Source organism: Geotrypetes seraphini, chromosome 8 (genome assembly GCF_902459505.1).
Source record: "Geotrypetes seraphini chromosome 8, aGeoSer1.1, whole genome shotgun sequence".
NCBI classification, from domain to species: domain Eukaryota; kingdom Metazoa; phylum Chordata; class Amphibia; order Gymnophiona; family Dermophiidae; genus Geotrypetes; species Geotrypetes seraphini.
This window is the reverse complement of record NC_047091.1, coordinates 5,939,506-5,958,201: the sequence shown is the minus strand read 5'-3', so window position 1 is coordinate 5,958,201 and position 18,696 is coordinate 5,939,506. Positions and strand designations below refer to the sequence as shown.

Here is an 18,696-nt window from a genome sequence, read left to right as displayed (position 1 = left end):
TCTTAATAAACTTGAAACTTGCGTTTAAGTTTTGATTGAGCCCCTTACGGCCTCTTTTACAAAGCCCCGGGACAGAGAGGGAAAATGCTTGATTACCTGATTGTAAAACCGCTTAGATAACCTTGATAGACAGTGTATAAAATCTTAATAAACTTGAAACTTGCGTTTAAGTTTTGATTGAGCCCCTTACGGCCTCTTTTACAAAGCCCCGAAGCCCATAGAGAGCTGTTGCCGCATGGCTTTGTAAAAGAGGCCGTTAGTGTTTTGGCACTTTAGTGGCGATTTATATACACTTAATTATGGTTTTATTTAACTTGTGAAGTCCTGAAAATTTTTTTTAGCGGTATTCTCCGACATTTTGGAAGATTGCAATGCGGGGAGGGGGGCTGTCGAGGGGAGGGGTTTCTCCAGTATAATTCAAGATCTCCTCAACACCCGTTCTAGCTGGTTTGCTTTCCATGGCCATAGTGGTTTGTAGTTTTGTAATGTCTCGCCGAAAGGGCTGGATGGGAAGGCGTGGGATGGTGTGGCTGAATGGGAGAAGAAGCCACATAATGAGACGTGGCTTTGAGCAGCGCCTGTCTGAACATGTGATGAGAACATCAGTGTTGTGCTGGAAATATCCTCTGAAAGGAAGAGGGAGCTGGCTGACTCGGTCCCCTGCCCCCGACAATTTTTCTGCCTTCTTGCCAAACCTTGGTTGCTGTTTGCACTGGGTTTTGCAGGCACATGTAACTGTTTTAAGCTCGCTGTCCCAGAAAGGAGTTTCACTTCTCTCACTGCTCTTGTCCAAGTCTCAGTTTTGTGACTCATGCAGTTACAAAACTGGAAATCCAAACTCCGGATGGGAGTGGAACGAATTTACCCTCCTTTGGTCCACATCTTGAGATAAACTTGAGTAGAGTGCCTTTTCTCTGGTGAGGGTGAGGGCTAACTTGAGTGGCATACTTTTTCTATGGTGAGGGTGAGATCTTGCTGCTGCTATCCAATTTCTGCCTGGATACTTGGTACCAGCTCTTTACTGGATATCGACTCTGAATATCCATACTTAGAGAATGACACAGTGACTGTTACCCATGGGTGGCCGCAGGTAACCCTAAAATCAACTGCTTGCCGTGGAGCAGTGAATGGCCTTGTCCCTACAGTAAAGGATAAGAACATAAGAATAGCCCTACTGGGTCAGAGCAAAGGTCCATCAAGCCCAGTAACCAGTTCTCACGGTGGCCAATCCAGGTCACTAGTACCTGGCCAAAACCCAAGGAGTAGCAACATTCCATGCCACCAATACAGGGCAGAATCCCCTTTATGTCACCATTGGGTAATAAATTTACAAACTAGTGTCCCAAAATGGTGAAACATTTGTTGTTTTTGATGAATGTTTCACCAATACAGGGCAAGCAGTGGCTTCCCCCATGTCTTTCTCAATAACAGACTATGGACTTTTCCTCCAGGAACTTGTCCAAACCTTTCTTAAAACCAGCTATGCTATCCGCTCTTACCACATCCTCAGACAACATGCTCCAGAGCTTAACTGTTCTCTGAGTGAAAAAAAATTTCCTCCTATTGGTTTAAAAAAGTATTTCCCTGTAACTTCACCAAGTGTTCCGTAGTCTTTATAATTTTTGACGGAGTGAAAAATCGATCCACTTGTACCCGTTCTACTCCACTCAGGATTTTGTAGACTTCAGTCCTATCTCCCCTCAGCCGTCTCTTTTCCAAGCTGAAGAGCCCTAATTGTTTTAGTCTTTCCTCATACGAGAGGAGTTCCATCCCCTTCATCATCTTGGTCGCTCTTCTTTGAACCTTTTCTAGCGCCGCTATATCCTTCTTGAGATAAGGAGACCAGAACTGAACACAATACTCCAGATGAGATCGCACCATGGAGCAATACAGGGGCATTATAACATTCTTAGTCTTATTAACCATCTGCCACGAGTTGCCTCCCTTCCCACCCCTCCCGGTCAGCAGTCCCACTCGTGATCGCGGGTGCAGCAGCAGCCCTTCTCCTGATCGCGGTTGGCAAAACAACAAACCTGCGATGCTCCTGGATCAGCCCCTTTGTACCTCCTGGGGCAGGCCTAACAGCCTCTAGAAGCTTCCTGCACACAGGGCTGCTTCGACAGGGACCTTCTTGCCGCCGAGTCCCTCCTTCCGATGTAACTTCCGGCTGGATGGGTCAGATGGCTTACTCGGATTGTGGAAAGAGCTTGGACATTAGGATTGAACTTAGTGCTGCTTCTCAGATAAAGTAAATGTTTGTGATGCTGCTGGGAAGTGCCAGAGGAAGATATTGCACTGCTGGGAGCGCTTTCTTGCCGCTGAAAGTGGGGGGGAGTGGGGGGGATGGGAGCCAAACTTGTAGTCGCTGATGGTGGTGCTTCAAGATACTATGCGGGTGAATTTTAGTAATACCTGTAGGAACTCATGTTTCTAGCCATGGGAAGGCACAGGAAGGAGGCAACGTTCTGTTAAAATATATTTTTTGTTTTTCTGGGGGCGCTGCTTGTGCTTCCGTCACCTTCCTTTCTTTAATGATGTGTTTGCTCTGTGTCCTGGGACAGGAAGTCTCTCATCCCTTCTGCGCTCTAAGTGGGGACCCCTGAAAGACAACGAACCGACGATCGTGTTCTACACCAAGCAGATCCTGGAGGGCCTTCGCTACCTACATGACAATCAGATCATACACCGGGACATCAAGGTGAATGTGGGCGGAGCTTCCTGGAAGCTGTCTAGGAAAGGCCTAGTAGAACGTTTTATATCTCCAATAAGTGCAGGTTCAAAGAGGAAAATGTATTTTAGAGTTTTCTCTGTTTACTGAATCATTGGGCCAGTTTTAGCTGGCACGATGACGATATTAATTTATTATTATTATTATTTTTTTTAATTTATTTATTTATAGATTTCAACTATCAATTCAAGATTAACTTGTACACAATATTAATTTTAATGCAATTCTTAAACTGAATGTACATATAGTGCAGACAAGAGTGAGTTCCTGCAGGGGCAGGGAAAAATTTGTCCCCATGTCAATTTTCCCATCCCGTCCCCGCGAGTTTTGTCGCTGTCCCTGCCCCATTCCTGTAAGCTCTGCCTTAACCTCAGAAGCCTCGAACCCTTATGATTTTCAAGCGTTTGAGCCTTGTGCAGATGAGGACGGAGCTTAGGCATTGGTGGAATGAGGCATTATGACATCACAATCTGAGCTCTAGAATGTTGCTGCTTAGGATTTTAAAGTGTTTGAGGCTTGTACAGATGAGGACGGAGCTTAGGCATTGGTGGAATGAGGCATTATGACATCACAATCTGAGCTCTAGAATGTTGCTGCTTATGATTTTAAAGTGTTTGAGGCTTGTACAGATGAGGACGGAGCTTAGGCATTGGTGGAATGAGGCATTATGACATCACAATCGGAGCTCTAGACTGTTGCTACTTAGGATTTTCAAGTGTCTGAGGCTTGTGCAGATGAGGATGGAGCTTGCAGGAATGGGGCAGGGACAGGAAAAGAACTCGCGGGGACTGGAAGAGTTCCCTTGGGAACAGAAAAAAGTTTGTCCCTGTGTTATTTTCTACTCGGGAGAACAGTATAGAAAACTGAATGAATGAATGGTATGAAGAGTTTCAGCCTCTGATAACCAGAGCTGGTATTGTGACATCATAATACCTCATTCCACCAAAAAGACCCAACCTCATCAGTGATGTCACAATGGCTTGATTGTCCTAGACTTGGGCTCACTGTTACTACATTTTGATTTGTAGAGTGGTGCATTGTAGAGAATGACACGGGGACAAATTTGTCCCTGTCCCCGCAGGAACTCAATTTCCCCGTCTCGTCCCTGTGAGTTTTGTCGCCAGCTTCAAACACTTAGGATTTTAAAGTGTTTGAGGCTTGTGCAATTGATGACGGAGCTTGCAGTAATGGGGCAGGGGTAGGAAAAGAAGTCACCGAGATGGAAAAATGAGTTCCCACAGGAGACGGGGAAAAATTGTCCCCGTGTCATTCTCTAGTGCAGACTAAACTAAACTAAACCTTAGGTTTGTATACCGCACCATCTCCACAAGCGTAGAGCTCGGCACGGTTTACAGGGTTAGGTTGAAAAGGAGCTACAATGAAGGGTTATAGGAAAGGAGCTAGGAAGATAAAGAACCAAAGAGCGGGAGGTGTTAGATTTTTGAAAAGAGCCAAGTTTTCAGGTGTTTGTGGAAGGATTGGAGGGAGCTTGAAACTCTGAGCGGGGATGTGAGGTTGTTCCAGAGTTCTGTGGTTCTAAAGGGGAAGGATGTTCCTAGTTTTCCTACGCGGGATATACCTTTTGCAGAGGGGAATGATAGTTTCAGTTTTTGGGAGGATCTAGTGGAATTAGGGTTAAAGGAGTTCCAGAAGAGTGGACCCTGTGCTGGCGTTATCCACTTGCGGTGGTTTGCTGTTGGCAGACTTAACTAAGTGTATGTGTTATCAGGATGGCAATTAACTATTAGTATTATCCAGATGATTTCCTTCTTGCACAAACAGTATTGAGCTGTTCAGTCATGTGTTTGGTCTCGGGCTGTCCACTTATTTTCAGAATTTCGTTACATTTCCGTTTATTATCATTTTTAACTCGCTTTTTAACCAAAGCAGAGTATTAACCCCCCCCCCATTAATATTAAGGCATAAAAATAAATAACACTACGAAACATACAAAGGTGCGCGAGCGTTTGCAGCGCATGCACCGGATTAGTGTGTGCTAGCCGAAAAACTACCGCCTGCTCAAGAGGAGGCGGTAGCGGCTAGCGTGCGCAATTCCGCGCGTTAAGGCCCTAACGCACTTTTGTAACCCATAGACTTACCATGTGGCTCCAGAAAAAGGAGGGTGGATTGAGACATCCGGGTTTTACTTCCATTGCTTTCAGTGAATTGAAACCCCGGATGTCTCAATTAAAACAAAAACATTAAAGTCCAGTATATTTATGGTCCCAGATCTGCTGGCAAAAGTACCGTGTTTTCACGTAGATAACATGCACCTGTATAAAACGCGCACACGGGTATAGTGCGCGGGAAACCGAAATATATGTAAAAAAAATTTTGTATACCGCACACACCCGTATACCGCGCATGCTGCCCCGACTCTCCCGTCGCCGCCCGACTCTCCTTTCGCCCGCCCCGACTCTCCTCTCCCCCTTGAAGTCCTGTCCCCACCCTGAAAGCCTGATGCCCCCCCCTCCCCAACGTCTGATTCACCCCCCCGCAGGACCGCCCGCACCCCCACCCCGAAGGACCGCTCGCACCCCCACAGCCTCCCGAACCTCCCCCCTACCCCCATCATGTAGAAGCTCCTACTGGTGTCCTGCTGCTTCCTCTTGGCGGTCCTGGCCCTTCTGTGAGCCCTGCGCCTGCGCTACTTCCTCTTCCGGCGGTCCCGCCCTTTCTCTGACATCAGAGAAAGGGCAGCACCACCGGAAGAGGAAGCAGCGCAGGCGCAGGGCTCACAGAAGGGTCAGGACCGCCAAGAGGAAGCAGCAGGACACCGGTAGGAGCTTCTACTTGATGGGGGCAGAGGGGGGTCGGGAGGCTGTGGGGGTGTGGGTGGGAGTGCGTGCGAGTGGTCCTTCAGGGTGGGGGTGCGAGTGGTCCTGCGGGGTGAATCGGACGTCAGGGGGGGGAACAATGTAAAAAAAATTTTATACAACGCGCTCACGCGTATAACACGCAAGGTTATGCACGGTTTGTAAAATCATGTATAACGTGCGCGTTATATGCGTGAAAATACGGTATATGCTGCTTATCGACTCTTTAAAAACTGTCAAAATTCTTCTGCCTCCTAAGCAGCTCTGGCGGTTTGTTCCGTTCGGGCGGGTCGGCAACGGAATAAGATCTCTTTTGACGTCTATTGCCCAGCTGCCAGTGAATATGACTTTGGTTTGATCTGAGGTGGGATGGCAGGGCTTAGTGCTAGCATAAGAGGGGTGATGCAGGGGAGGAAGGAGCCAGCAGTTTGTTTGTTTTCTGATATACAGTATAATCGCGTTAGAACGGACTCGCTTATAACGGAATATCGTCTATAGCGGACGAGGTCCGCTGATCCCGGCCGTGCGCCTTTCCGAACATGCAGAAAAGCACTGCATATAACGGGCAACCAGTTTGGTCCCAAGAGCCGCTTTTAGCTGTAGTTTTGCTCGGCTATAACGGACATGCAGGCTCCGCCTACAAGGCGCGTGGCGTGCCGGTGATACAGTATCAAAATGCGGCCCAGAAGAAAATGACAGAGTATTTTTCTTCCCAATACAGTACGACATAATGTTTTAGAACAGTGGTTCCCAACCCTGTCCTGGGGGACCCCCATCCAGTCGGGTTTTCAAGACATCCCTAATGAATATTCATGAGAGAGATTTGCAAACCTGCCACTTCCATTATATGCAGATCTCTCTCATGCATATTCATTAGGGATATCTTGAAAACCCGACTGGCTGGGGGTCCCCCAGGACAGGGTTGGGGACCACTGCTTTAGAACATCTGGTTTTGCAATCATTTCGTGCCACGCCAATGTTTTGCTGAGTTTTGTTCTTGATGTTGCAGATACGCTGGTGCAGTGACTGTTGTTCATTGATTGTACGTTGTTTCAAGTTGACCAAAATCAAGTTCAAGTTTATTTAAGATTTCAAATACTGCCCAATCAGCCTTCTAGGCGGTGTGCAATGTCATAAAAACACATATTGACTAAAAACCATATTTAAGATAACAGCACATCATTAAAAACAATAATAGTTTTAAAAAACATTTAAAAAAAGAAAAACAAACAGGAACAAAAGGGAACTACAATGATCAAGTAGAAAGAAAAACATATAGGGAAGAAAACAAAAAGAAGGGTGGCAAAAAATAAAATAAAATTATGAAGCCCTGAAAAGGACATTTAGGTCTCGAAAGCGTCAAGGAAAAGAAATGTTGATTTTGGGGTTTTTTAAATGCAACTCTGGCTATAACGGACTGTTTTGCCAGGTCCCTTGAAGTCCGTTATAACGAGATTATACCGTAACCATTTTTCCCGGTATTTTACAGGGGGATAACGTTCTCATAAACACATACAGTGGCGTACTGAAGATCTCGGACTTTGGGACGTCGAAGAGGCTGGCTGGGATCAGCCCCAGCACCGAGACCTTTGCAGGTAGGAGAGGGAAGGGAGGCCTCCGGAACAGTTGGGCCTGCAGACGGTGGTGTAGTAAGGGGGGAGGGGGGTCCACCCTGGGTGCTGGCACCCGTCGTCCTCGCTGTTCCTTTCCTGCCCCCCCTCCCCTGGAGCTCTTTAACATTCCTGGCGCGAGCAACAATCCCAACTTGCTCACGCCAGCGTCAGCTCATCCTCTGACGTCACTTCCTGGACCAGCGCCTAGAAAGTGACGTCAGAGAAAGAGCCGACGCTGCTGTGAGAGGCAGGCTGGGGTTGCTACTTGTGCCGGGAATGTTAAAAGAGGGAAGGGGCGGGGCAAGTGTGAATGGCGTGGGGTGAGGGGGGTGTCTCTTACCCAGTGGCGTGCCCTGAGGGGGTGCTCCCGGTCCGGTCCAGTTCCCCCCCCCCCCTGCGCCGGGTGTTGCATCTGGAAACAGCCTGCAGCAAGATCGCGATGCCAGAGATCTTTGCCTGCTTCGACTGTTTCCTCCGCCACAGTCCTGCCTCCGCCACAGTCCTGCCCCCTCCTCTGACGTCAGAGGAGGGGCGGGACCGCGGCGGAGGAAACTGCCGAAGCAAGCAAAGATCGCTGGCATCGCGCGATCTTGTTGCAGGCTGTTTCCCCAGGGCAGTAGCGTACCAAGGGGGGCGGGGGGGGAGGTCCGTCCCGGGTGCCGCCTTAGGGGGGGGTGCACAGCTGGCCCGGTCCCTATCGCGCTCCTACCCTCCCAGCGAAAGCAGCATCGGCGCCATTACCGAAAAAGGTAATGGCGCCAGGCCTTGGAGCACCAAGGCAGACCGCTTCTCCCCCCTCCCAGCCGAAACCCCCGCTGACCATCCTATCTCTCCCCCCCAAGTGAACCTTTCCGACCCTCCCAGCGAAAGCAGCAAACCTCCCTCCAGTAGCGTCGGCTTTATCCTCCCTCTGCCGCATCACTGATGACGTCATCAGTAACGCAGCAGAGGGAGGAGAAAGCCGCGAAGGAGGTTTGCTGCTCTCGCTGGGAAGGTCGGAAAGGTTCACGGGGGGGAGATAGGAGGGTCAGCGGGGGGTTCAGCTGGGAGGGGGGAGAAGCGGACTGCCTCGGTGCTCCATTACCTTCTTCGGGCAGCAGCAGCGTTTACAATTCGCTGCTGTTGCCGGCTTCAGGCCTTGTTCTCTGCCGGGTCCTGCCTACTTCCTGTTTTCATGAAGACAGGACCCGACAGAGAGGAAGGCCTGAAGCGGGCAACAGCAGTGAATTGTGAATGCTGCTGCTGCCCGATGAAGATCAGGACATCGGGGAAGGAGCAGGGAGAAATCGGCTGCTGGCTTGGGGGTGAGGGTAGGGAAAGAATCGTGGAAGTGGAGAAATTGGCACGATGGCTTTGTGCGGGCTAGGGGGAGAGAGAAAGAAAGGAAAAAATAAAGAGGGAGGGGCCAGGGGGAGAGAGAAAGAAAGGCAGAAATAAAGAGGGGTCAGGGGGAGAAAGAAAGAAAGGCAGAAAGAAAGAGGAGGACCAAGGGGAGAGAAAGAAAGGCAGAAATAAAGAGAGGGTCAAGGGGGAGAGAAAGAAAGGCAGAAAGAAAGAGGAGGGCCTGGGGGAGAGAGAAAAAGGCAGAAAGAAAGACGGGGTCCAAGGGGAGAGAAAGAAAGGCAGAAATAAAGAGGGGGTTCAAGGGGGAGAGAAAGAAAGGCAGAGAAAGAAAGAGGAGGGCCAGGGGGAGAGAGAAATAAAGAGGGAGGCCAGGGGAAGAGAGAAAGAAAGGCAGAAATAAAGAGGGGGGCCGGGGGGGAGAGAGAAAGAAAGGCAGAAATAAAGAGGGGAGCCAGGGGGAGAGAGAAAGAAGAAGGGCCAGAGACTCATGAAATCACCAGACAAAAAAGAAGGAAAAATGATTTTATTTTCAACTTGGTGATCAAAATGTGTCCGTTTTGAAAATTTATATCTGCTGTCTATATTTTGCACTATGGCCCCCTTTTACTAAACCGCAATAGAGTTTTTTAGCGCAGGGAGCCTATGAGCGTCAAGAGCAGCGTGGGGCATTCAGCGCAGCTCCCTACGCTAAAAACCGCTATCGCAGTTTAGTAAAAAGGGAGGGGGAATATTTGTCTATTTTTGTATAGTTGTTACTGAGGTGACATTGCATAAAGTCATCTGCCTTGACCTCTTTGAAAACCCGCGGAATATAAATGATAATTAACATTTTCTCTGCGTACAGCGTGCTTTGTGTTTTTAAAATTTTATTGTTGGTAGATCATTTTGACTTGGCCACAAAGGTAAGGGGGAGGGAGGGAGGGGAGCTGCTGAAAGACATCTAGTAATCCTTGCAGGCTTGACTGCAGGGAATTATTTTTGTAAAATCATGTTTTGTTATGTGACTGGCATTATCTAGACTTTAATTTCTATGAATGAATAGAATGAAAATGATATAAAATTACTTGCTTGTTTTTATGTGCGTGCGCTGAAGGAAAGTGGAGAGAGAGTGGGCTGAGGATGCTGAAAGGAAATGGGGAAGAGAGTGGGGAGAAGACGCTGATTTATAAATTGACAATTGTACAGAATATTGTTTCTTTTTATACTTTAATATAAACAATTCAAGGCTTGTGTGGATGGAATCAGGTGGTTTGCGGGGATGGGGACCGAGCTTACGGGGATTAGTCCAATAAAATGGTATTTTTTTATTTCTCATTATTTGTTTTATTTTTATTTGTTAATTTATAAAGTGGTGATTGTTATGTATCAGTTTTTTCAAATTTACATCTACTGTCTTTATATTTTGCACTGTATTAGAGGACATGTGTTACTGTTTTTTGTGGTGTTGCATTGTATCCAGGCTCTGGTTTCTTGGCGGATCAGTTTAACTTTTGCTTACATATTTCTATTTTTAGTTTGTGATTATTCCATTTTGGGCGAGGGTGTATCTCTGTTCTGTGTGTATGAAAAAGACATAGTTTTCAGTTAGCATTGACTACAGGACCAATTGACTGTGCGGGATCTGGCTTGTTTAGTTTTACAATGTATGTGTTGGTGTTCTAGTGCTCACTGCAGTGTTTAAGATGCAGCCTTTTCCTAGGTACACTCTTGTGGTGCGATATGTAGATTGGTACTAAAAATCATATTTTTCATATAGATGGGGGGGTGTCAAAAAATGATGGGCCCCGGGTGCCACATACCCTAGGTACGCCACTGCTCTTACCCTCGCTATGTCACACTTCCTGCAAATAGAGGAGTGGGGGGGGGGGTCCTCGGGGTGCAGCCTGCCTCTGTCTTGCACTCAGAGTCCAAGAGGGACTTCGACAGTGCACACAGGTGAGAATTTCATGCCTCCATCCGCAGTGGGAGGGGGAGGGGTTGGTGACATCTACTTTCCAAGTTTAAACTATAAGGAAACCATCCGGCCTGCAGGGAGAAAAGTAAGCACGTCGGAAGTGCTTTTGGCGCTATTCCGGTGCAATTTGGATGGGATAAAAAATGTCTGAACGTTTGGGATGCTATCCTTCATTCTCCTTTCCCCCTTCTTTTGCTGCCTCCTCATCCAATTCTCTGTTTCCATCCCGTAACCCCCACCCCCCGCTGGTTCTCCCTCTTTTAGGAACATTGCAGTATATGGCTCCAGAAATCATCGACAAGGGTCCGAGGGGCTACGGGAAACCAGCTGACATCTGGTCTCTGGGCTGCACCATCATTGAGATGGCGACAGGGAAGCCCCCCTTCTATGAGCTGGGGAGCCCCCAGGCTGCCATGTTCAAGGTGAGGAAGGTCACAAGTAGCGCCGCCCCGGCAGGGGAGGGGGTTCCAATTTCTCCTTCCTACTCGCCACCCTTAGCTGCTCTCTTCTCCTCTTCCAGGTGGGGATGTTTAAGATCCACCCTGAGGTTCCAGAGTCTATGTCGGAGGAAGCCAAATCCTTTATTCTGAAGTGCTTTGAAGCAGATCCAGATAAAAGAGAAGCTGCGGCTGGTTTGCTGCAAGACCTGTTTTTGAAGACACCCGGCAAAAAGAAAGCCAAAATCCAGTCGACACAGACGGAGGATGGAGAAGCCTCGCCAGGTATTAAACCAAGGGGCACAGCTAGTGTTGGAAAAGGGCTTAAATGACTGTCGAGTACTTAAAAGATATCAAAAAATGCTTAAGGGAAAAGGAGCAGGGTGGAGGCCAGAAACTTTCCGTGCTCCTAATGATATTAATAAAATATTGATGGTGCAAACGGGGTCCTCAGTGTGAGGTGTTAAGCTCTATCAAGCGAGTTCAAGACTCACCCGCATGCTTAATTTATATTTACAAGAAACTCCACATTAAAGCCACACACCATCGCAGATTACCCCGGCTGTGTGATTTTTGCAGTGAAAACAGTGATATAAATCAAACAATAATTAAATTTAGTATAGTAAAGAGGAAAGTTTTAGCCCCCACTCTGTAAGCCAAACGGAAAAAAAACTCACAGCGGCAGCATGATTTAATTAAAATGCAAAAATTCCAAAATTCAGTGGCAAGAAAAAAACCGCTTAGCTGAATGCAGCTCTGGTCTCGTATGTCAAAGATCTCAGGCGTAAGTTGCTCGAAAACTAAAGAGTCGGTCTTCTTTTAAGTCCAGCCAAACTCGGTTTCAAAGCAGCAGAGCCCCTTCGTCAGGGACCGCCGAGACTCCAGCCCAACAGAATTTAAAAAAATATCTTTTAAGTATCTTTGTGCTTTGATTGGAGTTTTGGTCATTATATGATTGTCGAGCATCCTCAGACATGCAGACTGAGGGACCAATAGCTTCAACACTTGAGTGGAGCGGAACGAGTGAATGTGAATCGTTTGTTTACTCTTTCCAAAATTACTAGGACTTGGGGGGGGGAGGGGGGAGGGCATACGATAAAACTATTAAGTAACAGATTTAAAACAAACCGGAGAGAATATTTCTTCACTCAACAGGTAATTGAATTCTGGAATTCATTGTTGGAGAATGTGATGAAAGCAGTTAGCTTAGCAGGGTTTAAAAAAGATTTAGATAATTTCCTAAAAAAGATGTCCATAAGCTGCTGTTAAGATGGGCTTGGAGAAATCCACTGCTTGTCCCTGTGATAATCAGCATGGAGTTCGTTTTACTCCTTGGGATCTTGCCAGGTGTCTGTCCCAGTATGGCAACTTAGGTTCTTATGTAACAGGAATTGAATGAAGAGAAAAAAATCAGTCTTTAAGGCTTCAGCCTCCTTGTTGCACCAGAGTACAAGGAAAGCAAAACAGACAATTTACCAAGCACAAGCAGCTAGGGAGCTCCCCCCCCCCCCCCCCCCCCCCCCCCCCCACCCCCAGAACAGACAGAAACCTCAAGCTTTTTGCAGGGATTCAGGTCACTTTACGTTCTTATCTTCCTCCATGGTGGAGGCAGTGATATGCAGCAGAAAGACACAGGAAACGTCCTGGCTACTGCACTCCACTAATCCTGCAATGTCCGGTATTGCTGTGTGGTAACGCTGCCGTTTCATATTTATTCTTTTTTGAAAGAAAATCTCTCCTTCCCACCAGCCTTGTCTCTCTAGGGCATATTTATTAGGGGTATAATCATAGGATTGGCCTATTTGAGGCCCTTAGTCCGTCTGGGAACACCACTGCCGTAGGCCCTGCATTAATGGGCTCTGTCGCTATGGTTACCTGTCACTCGGGCTACAGGGTCAGCGCTGAAGGTGAGGTCAAGGGTCAGTTATCATGGGCATAGAGCGCTCCAGCAAGGGCATGGCTGCCTTCAGAGAACAGAACTGGAAAAATATAAAAATGGGTTTATTTTTTTCCCCCCCTTTTCCAATTCTGTTTTGTGCTTTTAACTCTTGCAGTGTAAGGCTGCTAATGATACTAGCTATCAATTTTTTTTAGCCCTTCTGGAATTATATATTGCAGTACAACGGTGATAAGTATTCGGATGTTGTGTGTCAGTATCCCAAAAAGTTTACAATCTTAAGTAGGTACCTCGGCTCTTAATTTTTAACTTTTTATTCAGGCTGTTGCCCCTTGTATGTCCCCTCCCCCCCTGCAATAAAAAGCATCTCTGAGCAATTATGTATTTTGCTTCACACCCTTAGGGTAGTTAATTCCCTCCCCTCTCACCACCCCCCCCCTAATGATCTTTCCATGTCCTGACCATCTTCTGCTTGTAGGAGAATACCAGCGAAGTCAGTCCGTTCCGCTCTGCACGAGCACAGAGAACAACAGCGCCAGGGAGAAGCAGAGGGAAACGTCATCTCTGAAAACCAACCGCAGCAACTCTGTTCTCCCTCTGGGGGCTGAAAGCTCCAGCCCAGCCTTGGCAGACGAGAGACACAGTCCGCTGAGGTTGGTACTGTCAACTTCCTCCGGAGGATTCTGTGAGATGGGGAGGGGAAGAGGGGCCAGACGGTTTAGGAGTGTCTTTCTAGTTTGTTTGTAAATATTTCTATTCTGTCTATCTCTTTTCAGTCATAGGCAATTTTACTGTCTGTTGGATGAATAAATGTGTTTTATATTTTATTCTGTACAGCCCTCTGAGTTATTGGAAGATTAAATGGTCTATAAAATCAACTAAATGTTATGATTTGTCCAGTGCTCAGTTGTAGGGACTAACCTGTTACCTTTAACTCAAGACAATTTTCTTGAAAGTTTAATCACGTGCTGCCCCCAAGTGACCAACAGTGAGAACACAGGTAGAAATGCTGAGTCTTAATATTTTAGTAAGGTGGATGCAGAAAAGGACCACTGGGGAACCCCCCCCCCCCCCACCCCAGAGCAAAAGAGAAACAAAGGCCCCATGATGCATCCAAAGCCTGAAAGGCTGGGAAGAAAAGAAAACCTGGTCAATTATTCAGTTCTGAAGGCACAGGTTATGTTTCTAACTGCTGGCCATGGGCATTTCAAGATTGCCACAAGGTGAACATAAGAATAGCCTTACTGGGTCAGACCGATAGTCCATCAAGCCCGGTAGCCCATTCTCACGGTGGCCAATCCAGGTCAATAGTACCTGGCCAAAACCCAAGGAGCAGCAATATTCCATGCTACCAATACAGGGTAAGCAGTGGCTTCCCCCATGTCTTTCTCAATAACAGCCTATGGACTTTTCCTCCAGGAACTTGTCCAAACCTTTCTTAAAACCACCTACACTATCCGCTCTTACCACAACCTCTGGCAACACGTTCCAGAGCTTAACTATTCTCTGAGTGAAAAAAATTTCCTCCTATTGGTTTTAAGAGTATTTCCCTGTAACTTCATCGAGTGAGGTGAGGTACGATGTAAGATCAGTTCCTAATTTCTGCCCTCCTAGCACGAGTTTGTTTTAAATTTATTATGTTGTACATCGCTTAGTAAAAATGATAAGCGATTAATCAAATCCAATATATATTAAACTTGAAACTTTGTCCAGTATTGTGAAGCCTTTAAATTCTACGGTTTAGCTCTGATGGGAGGATGGGGGGGAAACCATGAAAATAACGGGTGAAGACCCAAAAAACCAAGCTGGGAGCCCTCAATCTAGTGTGCCAGAGGGGAATAACTACTAAATTATTACTAGAGAAAATGAAGGTTTAGAAATCTAAGAATTGTAGATATTGACTTCCTCTCTTTCTCAACTGGGTTTTGCTGCTGTTTCCCATCGCAGGACTGCTGGAGGCGTCGGCGTGGATCTCACAGCCTCATCCCCCCTAGAGGAGAGTGGTGGCATGTTCCTGCTGAGGAAAGACAGTGAGCGCAGGGCAACTCTGCATCAGATCCTCACCGAGGACATGGCTACCATCGTTAGCAGCCTGGTGGAGTCTCAAAGCCAGGTCTGTATTGAGGAGGAACTCCAGCGGGGCAACTTCGCCCTTCCAAGTTGCGGTGAGGTTTGGTGGTGGCCTTGAAGCAGGCAGAGTAAATTAGTAACCCTTTCCTTTATAGTCTTCGTCTCCTTCCCACATTTTCACCCCTCTTCACGCTTTTTTTTTTCTGCGTTTGCTCCCGCCTTTGCAGAACTCTGAAAATGGAAGACTGAGCCCCGTTCACATGACCCAGCTTGTGTCCTGTCTGAAGAGTTATATCCGATTACCTGACCGGAAGCAGCTGACCTTGGACCTGCTTAATCTTCAAGCTCATCTGCATGCCGATGGACTAAAGCTTGCCAGGGTGCAGGTGCCGCTCTTCAGCTTCCAGGAAGCTGTGAGTACAGGATAATTTTAGATTTATAGCTGTTTAATTTTAGATTCTATCTTATCCCAATAGGCTGTAGAGTGGTTTAATGCACATTTAAAACCTTTTTTTTTAAAGCAGTGCCATCGTAAAATGAACATTGTCAATATTTTAAGAAAAACAAAATTAGAATATTCCAGCCTTACAATAAAAGGGGGGGGAGGGAGAGGCTTTCAGTGAGGTGGTGAATTGTGGCAGAGACTCGGTACACACGTTCATTGGCTGTCCCTTACGAGGGGGTGCTGAAAAGTTCTCGGCCCAACCAAGAAGAGAATAATGTGGATTAATCAATGATCTGAAACGATGCCAAAAACATAGAATTTTGTTTCGGCAAATTGGCACTTAACGAAATAACGCTCTTTTCAGCTACTGTGGCAAAATAACGCTCAGAATTTAAGAAGTTGGTTGGTTGGGCTGAGAATTTTTCAGCCCCCCCCCTCCCCCCTGCATTATGAAGGTTCCTGGATCTGATTTTTACTGCTTGCTTCGCCCCCTAAATAGCTTCAGGAGCTGCCTAGGGTCCTGAAAGGATTTTAAAATTCGGGAGTACCTGTTCTTTTCCCAGCTGACTACTGCTCACACTTCATATGGCTAATAGGTTTTGGGCTGTGAAACAGAGCATGTGCTTTTTGTCAAGCTGAACATTCCCACTTACGTTTTTAGATTGAGGACACTTGAAGTTACAGGGAAATACGCTCATACTTTTAAAACCGATAGGAAAAAATATATTATCCCAGGACAAGCAGGCAGCATATTCTTAACACATGGGTGACGTCACCGACGGAGCCCTCGGTACGGACCTTTTTAACTAGAAGTTTCTAGTTGGCCGCACCGCGCGTGCGCGAGTGCCTTCCCGCCCGACGTAGGAGTGCGTGGTCCCCAGTTTCTTCGTTTCCGCGGAGCGAAGAAGACGCGTGTGTTTTTTCAACGGCCGTTGAAACCACTTTTTGCCTTCCCGCTCGCGCTTTTTTCCATTTTTTTATCTTCCTTTGCCATCGGCCTCCTCATCGCCGGGGCGTGGAGCGGCATCTAAGGAACCGAAGAAAAAGAAAGCGGTTCCGATGCCACCCCTAGATGACCGTATCTCGGCCATCTTAAAGGCTCAACTCCAGGAACAATTGCAGCAGCAGCTCAAACACCTGTTGCCCACTATCCTGGCACCGCTCCTTCCGGTACCAGACCGGCCCGAGCCCCGTACCGAGCCCCCGGTATCCACCCCTTCGGTACCCATCAATACTTCCATGCCGATTCTTTCGGCTGAGCAGCTTCATGCCCATCCAGTGGTGCACTCCCATACCACAACGGATCCTCCTCGGCACCAAGCAGTGCGTCATTCTTCCCGGGACCAGGATCGACGCCGGTCTTCCTCTCCTGGTACCGTTTCGGTGCGGTCTGGAAAATCTTTATCCAAGACCCGCCATACCTCACCTTCCACCCCGGTGTCTCGACATGCACCAGAGGTCCGGGACCCTGACTTATGGGAGGAAACCCCTCTCGGTACCGAGGAGGATCCCTCCTCATCTGAGGAGGACCCGTCGGCACCCGATGCCACCTCCAAACCGGAGCAGTCCTCATTTTCTAAATTTCTGAGGGAAATGTCTGCAGCCCTGTCCCTTCCTTTAGAATCTGACTCAAAGAAGTCTCAAGCCTTCCTGGAGGCTTTAGATTTCGAACAGCCTCCTAAAGAGTTCCTCAAGCTCCCCGTGCATGACATCCTACGGGAGACCTTTTACAAAAACTTAGAGAATCCCCTTACGGTACCGGGGGCTCCACGTAAACTGGACAACCTCTATCGAGTCATCCCTATTCCAGGGTTCGACAAGTCTCAATTGCCCCATGAGTCCCTTCTTGTTGAATCCACCTTGAAAAAGACTCAGGGCTCCAGTGTCTATGCCTCTACCCCTCCTGGCAGAGAGGGTAAGACCATGGACAAGTTTGGCAAGAGGCTCTACCAGAATGCCATGCTGGCCAACAGGGCAAATAATTATTCATTCCATTTTTCATTTTACATGAAACATTTGGTTCAGCAGCTGTCTGCCCTTCAGAAATACCTCCCGGAGCGCAAGGTCCCGCTGTTCCAACAGCACATCTCTGGCCTTCTTCAGCTGCGCAAGTTTATGGTCCGCTCGATATACGACTCATTCGAGCTCACCTCCCGTGCCTCTGCCATGGCCGTTGCCATGCGCCGCTTGGCCTGGCTGAGAGTCTCCGACCTGGACATCAACCACCAGGACCGTCTAGCCAATGCCCCCTGTCTCGGGGATGAACTTTTTGGAGAGTCACTGGATTCCACCACCCAGAAACTCTCCGCCCATGAAACAAGGTGGGACACCCTGATCAAACCAAAAAAGAAGGCTCCGCCTGCCCGACCTTATCGACCTCAGTCATCTTATCAGCGCAGGTTCTCAGCCAGGCCACTCAATCCGCCTCCTCAACAACCTCGGCGGCCCCGTCAACAGCAGCACCATGCCCAGGCTCGTTCTCAGGCCACTCAACCCTCCAAGCCTCTTCAGCCTGCTAAGCAATCCCAGCCCTTTTGACTCTTCTCTCCAGGGCATAGCCAGTCATCCACCCTCGCTACCTCTTCCACAACCAATCGGAGGTCGTCTCACCATATTCTCCAGCCGTTGGGAGGTCATCACATCGGACCAGTGGGTCCTCAACATCATCCGCCACGGCTACTCTCTCAATTTCCAGACTCTTCCACCGGACAATCTTCCCGTAGAGTCTGCTTCACACTCATCTCAAACCCCCCTCCTCCTGAGGGAGGTTCAATCCCTCCTCCTTCTCAATGCCATCGAAGAAGTACCTCCAGATCAAAGGGGTCAGGGATTCTACTCCCGCTACTTCCTGGTACCCAAAAAGACGGGAGACCTCCGTCCCATTCTTGATCTCAGGGACCTCAACAAGTGTCTGGTCAAGGAGAAGTTCAGAATGCTCTCCCTTGCCACGCTCTACCCTCTTCTTTCTCAACACGACTGGCTATGTTCCCTGGACCTCAAAGAGGCCTACACTCACATCTCCATCAATCAGAATTCTCGCCGCTACCTGCGGTTCCAGGTGCTGCACCACCACTATCAGTACAAGGTGCTACCGTTCGGCCTCGCTTCCTCACCCAGGGTCTTCACCAAGTGCCTTATTGTAGTGGCGGCCTTTCTCAGGTCTCACAACCTCCAGGTGTTCCCCTATTTGGACGATTGGTTGGTGAAAGCACCTACGTCTCAACTTGTGCTACAGGCTACTCATCACACCATCTCTCTCCTCCACCTCCTGGGGTTCGAGATCAACTACCCCAAGTCGCATCTGCTTCCCACCCAGCGACTTCAGTTCATTGGAGCAGTTCTGGACACCACACTAATGAGGGCTTTTCTCCCCTCCGATCGTCAGCAAACCC

The 18,696-nt window shown here is 48.0% G+C and overlaps 1 protein-coding gene across 6 annotated transcripts in view; it reads left to right on the top strand.

Moving 5' to 3' along the window:
• Nucleotides 1-18,696, top strand: part of MAP3K6 (mitogen-activated protein kinase kinase kinase 6) — an 82,149-nt gene that overhangs the window by 42,088 nt on the left and 21,365 nt on the right. For 5 of the 6 annotated variants that reach the window (XR_004540498.1, XM_033957306.1, XM_033957307.1 and 2 more), the window contains 7 exons: nucleotides 2,562-2,698; nucleotides 7,034-7,139; nucleotides 10,720-10,877; nucleotides 10,976-11,177; nucleotides 13,268-13,442; nucleotides 14,737-14,902; nucleotides 15,087-15,272. Coding sequence is in view for 5 of the 6 variants with exons in the window: in XM_033957306.1 (XP_033813197.1) it covers nucleotides 2,562-2,698; nucleotides 7,034-7,139; nucleotides 10,720-10,877; nucleotides 10,976-11,177; nucleotides 13,268-13,442; nucleotides 14,737-14,902; nucleotides 15,087-15,272 (1,130 nt within the window). In the remaining variant the exon portion in view is untranslated. Of the gene's footprint in view, nucleotides 1-2,561; nucleotides 2,699-7,033; nucleotides 7,140-10,719; nucleotides 10,878-10,975; nucleotides 11,178-13,267; nucleotides 13,443-14,736; nucleotides 14,955-15,086; nucleotides 15,273-18,696 lie in introns of those variants that run through there. The other variant, XM_033957311.1, reaches the window with a different exon arrangement.